General features: G+C 36.1%; 1 protein-coding gene across 2 annotated transcripts in view; it reads right to left on the reverse strand.

Annotated features, from left to right (window-relative positions):
- LOC135691847 (TATA-binding protein-associated factor 172) overlaps positions 1–12,273 on the reverse strand; it is a 53,287-nt gene extending 41,014 nt beyond the window's left edge. For both annotated transcript variants that reach the window (XM_089112003.1, XM_089112002.1), the window contains exons 1-15: positions 11,764–12,273; positions 10,737–10,851; positions 10,110–10,262; positions 9,381–9,559; positions 8,218–8,372; positions 7,088–7,217; positions 6,404–6,472; positions 6,081–6,170; positions 5,204–5,299; positions 4,476–4,652; positions 3,748–3,882; positions 2,536–2,802; positions 1,510–1,611; positions 885–1,040; positions 266–378 (exon numbers count right to left, since the gene is read on the reverse strand). In XM_089112003.1, coding sequence (XP_088968129.1) covers positions 266–378; positions 885–1,040; positions 1,510–1,611; positions 2,536–2,802; positions 3,748–3,882; positions 4,476–4,652; positions 5,204–5,299; positions 6,081–6,170; positions 6,404–6,472; positions 7,088–7,217; positions 8,218–8,372; positions 9,381–9,559; positions 10,110–10,262; positions 10,737–10,851; positions 11,764–11,898 — 2,072 coding nt within the window. In that variant the 5' untranslated portion in view covers positions 11,899–12,273. The remainder of the gene's footprint in view (positions 1–265; positions 379–884; positions 1,041–1,509; positions 1,612–2,535; positions 2,803–3,747; positions 3,883–4,475; positions 4,653–5,203; positions 5,300–6,080; positions 6,171–6,403; positions 6,473–7,087; positions 7,218–8,217; positions 8,373–9,380; positions 9,560–10,109; positions 10,263–10,736; positions 10,852–11,763) is intronic.
- Between the last annotated feature and the right edge of the window lie 368 nt (positions 12,274–12,641).

Consider the following 12,641-nt stretch of genomic DNA (forward strand, 5'->3'; position numbering starts at 1 on the left):
ATTTTCTTGAATGCGGGGTTATAAATGCAAAGTCTTCGCCAATCACTGAAAAATCACATACACAATCATCTTTGAGATTATTCCCGCCAAGAAAATAATAATTGATTTCCATCAAATCTTGATAAATGTATATTCGTCTCAGAATCATCTAATACTGAATGCGATCGGCCTAAATATTCATGGGCTAAGTTGTCGTGGCAGAAATAGTATTAAGAAACATAATTGAAAGATTTCGCTCGAAAACGAGGGATCTTATAGACATTACCTTATTCCAAGTAGCCTCGATTTGATCGCAATACCCTCCTTCGTTGCAGCGTCCATATCGCCAGTTATTCCACCGATGAAGTAAACAGAAGAAGCCTCGCCATTCTCCACACTCTATTATTTAAAAAGAGATGTGATTGACAGTTCTAAAGTTTAATAATGAGCCCTTAAGAATTAGCGGAACGACGAAAAATCTTTTTGTAAAGGGCAACATCTGGGGCAACAGACGCACGGTGCCCTAGATAGAACTAAGCTCAGTTAGCTTTAGAAAAGTGGCGCGCTTTTAAAAGCAACCTGAAATATATTAAAAAAAATTAGACGCTTAGTTATAAACGAGGACAGAAACCAAATTAGATGAATGATTTCTCTTTGTTTTAATTGGAATTGAATTTTATCTTTGGTATTTTCAACAAAGTTTGTGCACTGTTAAAGTTAGATCATGGAAAGAGAAAAGGGAAGCCTATGGGACCAAACTGCTTTTCGTAAGTTCTTATTAGCTCCACTATGGTTTTACTGGAATAATAACTTAAAGACCCCATTTATTATGCAAAGAATTAAGCAAAGAGAGGCAAAAACGTTTCACCTTTGCCTTTAAAAATTGACGTCGAGAAAAATTTCACCTTTGATTTTGTGTTGTTTCTGTAGCCAATGAGTCTGGATAAATCTAGAGGAGCGGTGTGTGGCGTGACAAGGAATGAGAGCCATGTACTGATCATGTCTTTAGAGCATTCTGTCAACGTGACGGTCGATACTTTCCTTATAGTGAGCGACCAAACCTTACGAAAAATAAAGTGTTTAAATACAATATCATAGAAAGAAAGAAACAAATATTTACACGGCAGATTCAGTATGGTTGGAGAAAAAAAATTTACATTAATTTGAAAACAGACAACCCATGAAAAATCGTACCGGACATTGCATGTTATTGATTTTGCATCCAACAACGAAAGATGTTTCCACGACTTGATAAACTGCGTTCAAATGTGGTTAAAAGAAGACAAAACAATAGAGTATCATTGTTAGGCGACTGATCACTTCATGTGATCAGTTCTCCCTGAACGTTTCAACAACTGAACTATTTTTAAACAACATGGCTTTACATCCGTCCTGTGTCTTCAGCTTAATATGACAAAAACTTAGACATGGCAAAAAGCAGAAGTGTTAGCGGTCGTCAGATCATTTCAGGCATGAGCATAAAGCACCCAGGTAACTGCGCAAGAATAGTTGGTACTTTATTGCCTTTACCTCTAGCGCCAAAGAGCTGATGTCTTCGATTGGTTCCAATATGAATCTTTGAAAGATGTGACTCAATTGATCGGCAAGAATCGGCTCGACCCAGCTGCTACCCTGAAATAAACTTTGTTACTTATAATATTGCCGATTCCAAGTTATAAAGAAACGTTATGTCAAAATCTAGGTAGAAAACATGCTTTGAAAATCTTTATAGCTAAGATCGTAATGTTAAAAAATCTTGGATAGAGTCAGGATTGTAAACCTTTGGATCATTTTCTCTCAAAAATGATGTTTAATATTGTTGTCCAAATCTGTAGTAAATACAAAATATGTTGTTTCTATTGTTCAATTTACGTATCCTATCCAATGATTACGTAGGTATAGTTAAGTAGCACCAAGATGGAGAAGGCGTCTGCGATAAATGACTGATGCTTTATGTAATGGAACAAGATCTTGCTTTGGCTTAGAGTTCTGATTACATTCAAATTCTCCATACCATATTAACCAATCAGAAATGTAAAATTTTACAAACACGTGACTCACAGTTGCTAGATTTAGGCCTAAATTGCTCGTTAATCATTTTTCTGGGGGTTTGTAAAAACGTGCGAATTAGGCCCAAATATAGTTATGAGGCAAATTTGTTGGCAAATTGTAAAACTCTGAATGGTATTGAGCCTTTGAGTTTAACCAGAACTTTTAGGCAGTTAGAAACCTGGAATTTATGCTTCTAAGTTATGCAAAACAAAACAATCATAAGTCATTCAAGCACAGGGTTTCTGTTCGGGTTTATTCGCTCACCAGAGCATTTAAAAAAGTAGCCTTTGGGCGTGCAAAGCGAATTTCACCTGTATGAGGTGCAATATGTTAGCTTATTCAAGCAGATAAGTTCTTATCAAAGGCACAAGAAAATGCGTTAACTGGCGGCTTTTGGTATGGAGGGGGTTTAGTTGCAAATGATAGGCCAAGTGAAGAATAAACAACATCCACAAGCACGCTATTTTACAGTTTTGAGATCTGCATTGAAATACAATACTATACCTCGGTTGCGTCTGGATCTGGCAGCCGCGCCAAAAGTGTCCTCAGTGCATCTAATACCGATAGTCTTACTGCCGAAATAGCATGCTTCAAGAACGGCCAAAGCCTGGGTACTAATTCTGTAAGGTTTCCCGCGTCTTGCATTGGAACGTCGCCTGTCATATTCTTAGCGATGAGTGACGATAACAAACACATGACACTTTTCGTTGATGAATCAAGATCGTCCAAATCCAGAAGAATTTCCCACAATATGTTGACAATGATGGGGACCTGAAACATGAGGTTACTTTATACCACCATTTGCAAGACTACAGCCCTCATTGTCATTTAATTGAAGTTTCCTCGTTTAAAACGGGTTTGAATGATCTCTAAGCTGGTGGAAACTCTTTCACTTGTCCATATCACAATTTTATAGTGAAGTTACTAACTCGTAAATAAATTCATGGAAAGGAAATTTTCTCTTTTACTCCTACCATGATAAAATAATGTCTTGTAATAGAAAAGAATTGCGAAATCTTATTTATGATTTAAATATTTCCGTTGTCTTTTGCTTGCCATTCAAGGGCTGGATTATCAACCTTAGTTAATAACAATTTCAGAACAATAACAAACAAATTAGGGCGAAGCCCAAAAGCTGCAATGATATGTACACAAGCTATCATTTACTCATATCCTTACTAACATCCAAATATGACAGAATACGAAAAAGTGCAGGAAGTGCAACAAATTTAATCTGTACTATAACAAGCATTTGAGAAGGGTATTCATAGTTTTTGATCAAATTTAGAGACTGTATATCGATAAACAGATAAGAAAAAGCCATAACCTAACAAACAGGATTTTGAGCAGGGTTCCTTGAAAGAAAATGGTCATCAAATCCTGCCCAATACCCCAGGACAACAAATCACCTTTGTTGGCTTATCAAGGAGACTTTTAAAAGATATGCATGCTTGATATGATGCCTAGCAAAATACTCGATCTTCCTTTGTGTAAAATACTGATCTTATCTATTATTTTTTATTTAAATATGGAAAACACAGATTAAGAGTGTGGCATGCTAATTAGGTTTCAGAAAACCTTAGAAAAAATTTATAACGCTAAGGGACCCGGTTAATACAATTATTTTTAACTTCTGTGACAATTTTTTAGTTAAGGTGGTACATTCTCTAGACACTGAATACAAATTGGGTATCATTACTGAAATGGTACACATACCTCATTTGGCATCAAAGACACGAGTTCAGATGCAACGGGTACCAAGGTAGCAGCTGCAACAGCTCTGACATCATCATCTTGCAATCCCTTTTTTATTGAAGGCAGAACGGCGGGAAGAATGTCCTTTGTCAGCTCCTTAGAAGAAAACATAGGAGAAGAAACTAGATCACAAATCACATCAGTCTGGGTGTCTACTGCAAATGTTCATTAAGAAACTGACAATTTGATACAATGGTGAACTTTTTCTAAATAGGCTAGTTGGATATTCGAGGGAAGATTCAAAAGAGGATCGTGATTTTAGAGGCGGTAGGAATAGTTCCTCAACAAAAATAGACACGATTTAAACCTTTGCACAATGGACATTTAGGCAATGCGAAGCGTTTAAAATTTGAGCAAAGGAATATGATATATCAAATTAAATCCTCCATTATAAAAAGAATCTATTTCTTCCTTTAAACAACAAATAAAACTAGTAAATTCATATCAAGGAATAGGCCAATAGCATGACAAGGAAACATGGCGTATTATTTTCCTCGATGCATTTAGCTGACCTAATGGGACAAAGGCCTGTTGCTCTCATTAATACTTCTATCAACGCTGCCTTTCCGTTGTCCGTCTAACTAATTAGATACATACAATTACATACATATTAGGGCAGGTTTATTGCAATATATCAGACTATGTAATCTCGAGAATATAACAGTTACATTCAATGCACAGAATCTTACCTTTTTCAGAGCAAGAACATATTTGATTCCTAAATGACCCCCGTGTCTAATTTGCCAAAGATCCTGTTCTTGCAGCATCATCAAGACTTTCAGTATTTTCAATACACTTTCGTTTTCTAGATACTGCAACACAGACCCAAGTGTCTGTGCACAAGTTTCTCGCACGGGGGCAATGACCTGGGAGAAAGACCAACGAAATGTTCAGATGAATTGCGCTGGATGTTAGGAAACCAGAAAGAATTGAGGGTAATTGACTGCGGGAAATGAGCGCAATTTGTGGTAATTTTTAGCAGGAGAGATTTTTACTGGTAATTTACATATCTGTCTGAGATTTTAAGCAAAACTTTATTGGAGGGAGCTTTACTGTTTAACGTATTTGCCTAATGTTTGGATTTTTATACTTAAATCTGAATCGACAGCACAAAAAAACTTTCAGTACACAAAAAATGTAATTCATAATACTCTTTTGGATTATATGGAGAAAACTGAAAAATACTACATTTGCTTCCATCTTTACCAATGGCTAGGCCTTAAGAGCATAAAATAAACAAATGATGATCTTTGAACATATAAATAAGCGTTGATATTGCTATTCTTAAAAGAGTAAAAAAAGTTGTGCAGTTTTGAGAAAGCCTGTCAAAATGTCATTTAACCAATTTTTGATGGGGATCGCTGGCCAACAAGGTATTTACATGATGGGGAATAAGTAAAAAATTCATGAAAATTACCTCATCGGATACGTAATCACCGAATCGATCCAAAGCAAACACACACAGCAATCGAAGAGCTGTGTCTTCAAGCCATTCTCTATTAGCAATTTTCATCTGCAAGGAAAAGGTTTACTTAAAGTTATAAAACGGTTCAAAAGAAAGTTATGCAGTCACGTGGACGAAACGCGTAAGATTAGAACACTGCCATGCAGTCATGCGGTCAATCTGTATTTACAACAACCAAAGTGCTTGCTCAGTAACTGAAAATCTATCTTTTAATGACGATGCAGCAAAACCTTTTAAGTCTATTAAACAAAAAAAACAAATCACATGAAAAAATTGACAGTTGCACTTTCAAAACGCTCATCGACCATCAAGAAAAAGAATCAAAATATTAATTAAATATCGTTTTTGAATACAACTTTCTTAAAATAAAAATGTGTTATCAAAAGGCTAAAGTCAAAAGGTCAGTGTTATCAAGAATAAAGTGTTCATCATGGACAAGTGTTCATAATGAACATAGTGTTGTGATGTCATTTCGAGTCTTGTCGTTATTCTGAGAATCACGCTTGCGACCATTATTTCCTTTCCATTCTGAATAATTATATCTCAGACAAATTTAAAAATAAATGAATATCTATTTGATGCACGATTTCAGCAATGCTGTTTAGTGTTTCATTGACAGTTTCATTTCTGCAAGCGTGTTATCTTCAGAAAACGTTTTGAAGAATTCTTGTTTACGAGAGCACATAGACTAAAAGCAATATGGTCAGGTCCACCGAGGGAGGAAGCAAGAGGGGTCATTGCCCCTGGGCCCGGTGTGGCTCTCGTGGGCCCTGGGTATGATAAAATGGGCCCAACTGAACAAAATATAGACTTTCACTCATTTGCTGACCTGTTCGGCAGTCATTGACTTTTGTTTGCCAGCACCACCACCATGGATTTTGATAACCTCTCTTAGGCCAGATGCAGCTCCATGACGGACCTGTTTCAGGAACAAAAGAGAAAGCAACTTTAAAATTTCCAAATGCAGCAGGAACTATTCCTAGCAGCTTTCTAAGAGAGCAAAAAGCAACGACTTGTTCTTGTCCTATGAAGGTATCATCGCGCTTTAACGCAAACATAATCACGCATTATCGCGCTTCAACTCAGACATTGTCACACAGTAGCTGGGATAAGAAAGAAACAAACAACATTATGGGAGATGAATAAGCCTACCTCCCAAGACGGATGGAACAACTCATTGCAAAGTTCGGTGAAAAACTTCTGAAATGGCCATTCTTCCAGCTGTAAACAAAAATTTTACTTAGGTAACTCATCAAATTATATGGCAAAGAATAATCTTCCTTCAGTATCTAAAAGAGTGTCCGTGCCTTTAAACTGCGCATTCTCAATGGCAGAGAATCTCTAATTTAATTAGCGAAAAGACAAGCTCTCTGAATTTTGAAAAAATGCGTACTATGAAATAAGTTTGATAATTTTTCAAAGTTCAGTAAACAGTCTCTTATAAAACTCAATCTCATCACTCAAGCAGAAAATTCGAGTCAAAGTCAAATGTACTTATTACTATCAGTCATTATTTTGATCCAAAAAAAGGAAAGTCATCAGAGCAGAAGGAAAGAATTTCAGACAATTTTAGATAAGTATTTGCATTTTTTATCAAGCATTTTTTATCATCAATACGGGGTTATACGAAGGTGAAACAAGAAGTGAAAGTGAATTCCAAAGAATTTAACTTTGTTAACACCCCTAAAATGTCTCCCTGAAGTTAGGCATTGGAGAGAATTTGAAACATTTCTTTTCATAATTGAAGTCCAAATTCATGGACTAGCACACGAATCGATACAATTTCTACATAACAGGTGGTTGGATCCAAAATGGTTTAAATCCTCTTATACATACATCTTCTAGCGAAGTGAAGTTATCTGCGACATGGTCAACCAAAACTTTGTTGCTGTCTCCCGGCTGATCGATTACAACGCTAGCAGAACGACGCAGCTTTTTTGCAGCTGGTTGTTCAGGCAGGTCGAGGCTGCAAAAAATGAAATTGGTCGATTTTAAACGACTAGGCCCATCGGGTAAAAAACATAGAATCAATGACAAAAGACAACGAGTATTGATACAGGGGAGCCAAGGAAAGCCAATAAAAACTCAGACGAAGCACCAGTCTCCAATAACCTTGCTCAACCTTACGGAACAAACTAGAGTAATACAAGATTGCTTTTCTTTTTAAATAAGGCTCATATTATAAACATATGGGGTGAAAGGAAAATTTGAAATTAAATGAGCTAGCTACGATAATAATATATAGAAATTTTAACTTTAAAAGAAGTTGCCTAGCATGATCTTTCCGCAAAACACGAATATTTTATTTCTTATATACCAGAATCTATATTTTGGCATATTTACGACAGCTATTGTTCTGTTGCACAGTTCACAATGCCTAGCTGAGCCCAAATGTTTAGAGATGCGAAAAAATAGACAAATTAATTCTAGATTACTATCGGTTACTCATAAATACTCTCAGTTACTCTAAGTTATTCTCATAGGAGTCTCATGTGACTATCAAATTCATGCCAAAAGCCATTTCATCAAACAACAGGTACAAAAATGAAGAGCCGAAAAATCGGTCTACTAGTGCTACAATTGCCACTCGTCATCTTGCTAGATGTTCGTAGCATACAAATTCTCAACACTGACTTCCTAGAAAGAAATGGCTTCTCCCATCCCAGATTCCAAAATTTGAGAGCCATTATGAGGCGAGCATTAGCGTAATAAAAAGTCATCGAACTTGCAAAGAGAGTTGCAATCCCGCCAAAATGGCTGCAAAGGTGTTCGGTATTACAGAAAAATTTGTACAGTATGAATTGTATTATGAAAATGTCTTAGTGAAGCAAAAAATGTGTTTTTTTGTTTTTAGAGAAAAGTTCGAAGAAACCACATTTTGATTAATTGTAACACTCAGAATAAATAATATATTGAAATGCTTTCGGAGGTATAATATTAATAATTTTCTGTATTGAAAAGCATACCTTTTCGAAGTAGAAAACGCCGAATCTTGTTGGTCTTTTGATCGCTGTTTAATAAGCTTCTTTGCTCTCCTTATCGCAATGTTCTTCTCCCTGGCACTCATGCCTTTGTTCGAGTTTATCGCAGCGATTTCTATTGCCATCAACTCGGCCGATTTCTAGAAAAAAGGGGCATAAAGGGAGCAAGATCGGAAGCTGATCGTCAAAACACGGTGGCAATATGGAATCATGAAGTCGATGGAAAGCGATCACTGGGCAGAAAGAAATTTTAGGTGTTTAGTACACTGATAATACGTCGAGCCACGGATAAGAAATTGATGATAACATTTTTATCACCATCATTTTTCATCCATGACTGGGAAACGTCAAACAAGCCCTAGGTATACAGCCACGTCAGCAACAAAAATTGATGGCTACAGCGTTTATAAAACCTTGGTTGAATATCGGCGAAGTTTTTCCTCAATTGGCTGGTAATTTAACGGTTTGCTTTTCATACTACAAGGCTACAGCACTCGGTGCCGAAAGAGCATAAAAGTATTACTTGTGGAATCCAGATTTCTTCTAAATACTTTGAGAGGAACTGATGGCATAGGTTGTTGACATAAAAAAGAAAGGAAATTTCTAACAAAGTTTCATTCTTCCAGCAAACGAAAAGCTAAAATTATCCTAGAGCCCTTTGAACAGTATTTAAAAAAAATTCTTTATAGCGCAGAAAAGCGGGAAAGTAGCCAGTATAAAGCATCAGATAACGATTAAAAGGCGATCGAAAATTTATACCCAAACGTGGATCGAAAATTACGTGAGAGGAAGAATTTGACTGGTTGCTTATTTTGATTAATCAATAAATACTAACTGCAAATTTGAAGAGTCCGAGGGAGAAAATTTAAAATTCACAAGTTTCAAACTTACAATCAAATTTCATTAGAAAAATGAGAAGGCTCCATTCCCGAAGAAAGAGTCATTTTAGAAACAGTTATTGCATTGGAATGCGGAACTCTCTGACCTTTGACTAATTGACAACCGTTTAAATTCGCGAAGAAGAGAAATGTTCAGTAAGCTTTGCGAAGTTTGCAAAAAGAAGTTGTTCAAATTTTCCTGACTTCTATCTCTATAAAGATATAGCTGGAGATACCTGATAAAATACTTGTTCTAGCAGAATTTCATACCTCAGCTGAATTTTGTTTTCCAATTGAACCAAGTTTGGGTCTTCGTGCTTCATTAACAATGAAATCACCTTCATCTATTATTCCTTCCATGCCAAGATCTACACCTCCAATCAGATCTAGTCCTAGACGTTTTCTGAGCATCAGTCTTTGGCGTGACAACTGTTCATCTCTTGAAAACCCTAAATCAAAACATAGAAACGCTAAACTATCTCAACTTATCAGAAAAATACCAACACCATAATCGTGTAGACTGACAACAGGCACTGATTACAAAGAGCTGTTTCCTTGGTTTTATAAAATTTAAAGAAAAAGGTTTTACCAAAAATTTCAAGTTTATAGTAGAATGATAGGTTAATAACTCTTCAAGACTACACTATATTTTATCGATTATTTAGGACCTCTTTTCCTAATTGATCTGGTAAGCTTGCTGTCATACACGTCATAGAGCAAGGTGACTAGAATTAGCAAATCATATCTGGCCTATGGCAGCTCTTCTGCAAATATATGACACCTAGCAAATTATGAGCAGACTTACTAACTCTGGTATTTTATTTTCAACTAGGTTTTCAGAGTCAATTTTTACATGTGAAAACAAAGTTTGCAACCAAGAGAAAAGACGGCAATTGACTGAAGTTATATAGTCGATGAAAAAATATGGTTGATAAAATATTAGGCACCATTTACTAGCAATATGCATGACTATTATGTTAACTTCATTATGATCCTTACCTTGGGAAGAAGAAGAATCTTCATCAATGTCAAATTCATCTCCAGCAGACCCCAGCAATGGTTCTCCATATTTAATCACAGTCAAAATGTCAAATGAGTCAAATCTGAAGCTACCATCATCTTTTAAATTATCTTTAGCTTCTTGTTTTTCAACTGCAGATGACAAAAAGCAAATGAATTTGCATGAGTATTCCTTGCCCAAAATATAATCATGTGACAACAATACATTGTTTTATTTAGAGAACAAAATCAGTTTACGAGTTAAAAAACAGCTTTGTGCAAGGAAAGCTCAGTTGTTACAAGCGCTGACTACCCAAGGGTTGTTGGTTCGAGTCCCTGGCATAACCAAATTTTAACCTAGAGTGAAGAGAGTCACCGGCTCTCTTTAATTCCAGGCATAAGAATCACAAGGTGTGGTCACATTGAGAGGAAGGACCAGGACACTGCTTGATAAGCATAAGCTTCTCAGTTTCCTAAAAACTACCTTCGGATGCTAGGTAGAAACAAATACAAAAAAAGAATGTCACTGGTGAAAATCAAATGAAAGTTAGTAAGCATATGACATTGGCTTCTGGGGAAAACAACATTTTGCAAAAAATAAAAAACTTTTATTTTGATGAAACAAACCTTTCATAGCTAAAGGAGAAGGATCCCAGTTTGGAACATTTTTTGAAATTGCTTCAATGGCTTGGGATGCAGCAATTCTTGTCTCCCAGCTGCTACTCTTTAGGAGTGAATGAACCTGCAAAAATCCACAATGTCACAAAAAGGAGCTTGATAAGGTGCACTTTATCTTAACTAAATTCCTCCAAATAAGAAACGGACATGCTCAAAAATATGACATTCCCTTACAAAAATAATAATTGTATATCAGACATGAAAATAGTTTGGTATACAAAACAAAATATGATCCACTATTCCTCAAACAAACACCAGGTAAACAAACATTTTAATCACTTAAATTAGGTTTAAAGAACCCAAGTTTTTATTAAGACTTTTTCAGAACAAAGGTAAACTTGTAACTATCAAGGAGTTGTGTATTTTAAATTTTCTTGGCAGCTTAACTGTGTCTATTCTAGTATCTGTGCACCAAGCTTTTTAAATTTCAGTCCCATCCTGACCAGCTTTGTTCTCAGTACAAGCCTTCTTTCAAGCTCTTTAAAATTCTAATGTTACCTGTTTTTGATGAAAGACAGTTTGTGATATTTCATTTTTGAGGAACAACACAATTTGTTTAAAAAGCACCGCTTATGTTCACAACATTGTGAATCTTTTGAGCTTTAAACACAAAAGAATTTTGTCAAACATTTATTTCCTTGAACTGCATCTCAATCTTAAGTGTGATTTTGACACATACACTGAATTGACCATCATTTGTAATCTTTGTAATAAGGTAAATTTTTTAAATATGGTATTTTAGGTTATCATTCCAGTTAGAACTCAATATTAAATCTTTCGCAAGGCTTTGAACCCGGATGGAAATAGTTTGGACACAGAGCAAAGAAGAAAATGACAGGAAAATCTGCCTATTGCTAACCGACATTTCAAAATCTTGCAAGATAACCCACAACAAAGGAATGCACTCAAGTTAAGGTAGCTCTTGATAAGATACGTATTTTTTACTTTCATTTTTCTTAATATCATTTCTACTCACCCTGTGGAGCAAATTGTGTAGCTCGTGCGGATGAAGTTTCTGCACTTCACCGAGTTGTTGCGCTGCAGCTTTCCTTGTTATTGAATTTGAACCGGTGTCTAAAAGCACCAGAAGACGATCCAATCTTGTAGCCATGTTGCATTTGCAGTCTTAAACATTTAAAATGTCATCTATAGTGTTTAATTCTTCTCAATTATGAGATATTCCGCTTAATTCAGTTGGTTTCTCTGCAGGCCTTTGCCCGGTGTTGTGATGATGTTGAACTGTTCTTGCTATCCAAATTGTTCCGGTACTAGATATGTCAGCGAAATAAAATACAATATTTTATAGCATACCCGATTATTTGACATGGAAGATATTAAAAAACACAAGAATGTTTCTTTATAAGCCCTGTAAGGCCTAAGTCGACGGTTTTAATTACTTCATTCCTCGTGGCTTCAACCACCAGTCAGGTATCTAGGCCTAAGATTTTTGTAGATATATAAGTTTCCACAGCCGCAACAACTGTCTGGGACAAAGGAAACAACGACAGCAACGGATTTATTATTCAGGAAATATTTTACCAGCAGCGGCGTCGCCACGGGGTGGAATGGGTTGGACATGTCCACCCCAGTTCTCCCAGAGTTTGATTTTCTAATTTCTTGAAATCAGTTGAAAACCTTTAGGGGAGGGAGGTTGATCAGATCTATCTAGATTTTCGTCCTTGAAAGAAGGCCCCCGTTACGAAAAATGCTGCTTGAGAAAGTTGCCTGTCCAAAATTTTTGGAATATATCAAAAATACTAATTAAAGCGTTTTCCGAGTGTATGAAGGGCATGGTCGAGAAAATAATTTTTATCCACCCCCCAGTTTTCCGGGCTGGCGACGCTACTGGTTATA

This window comes from Rhopilema esculentum, chromosome 13 (assembly GCF_057945365.1).
Source record: "Rhopilema esculentum isolate cy_ngs chromosome 13, ASM5794536v1, whole genome shotgun sequence".
In the NCBI taxonomy this organism is placed as follows: Eukaryota; Metazoa; Cnidaria; class Scyphozoa; order Rhizostomeae; family Rhizostomatidae; genus Rhopilema; species Rhopilema esculentum.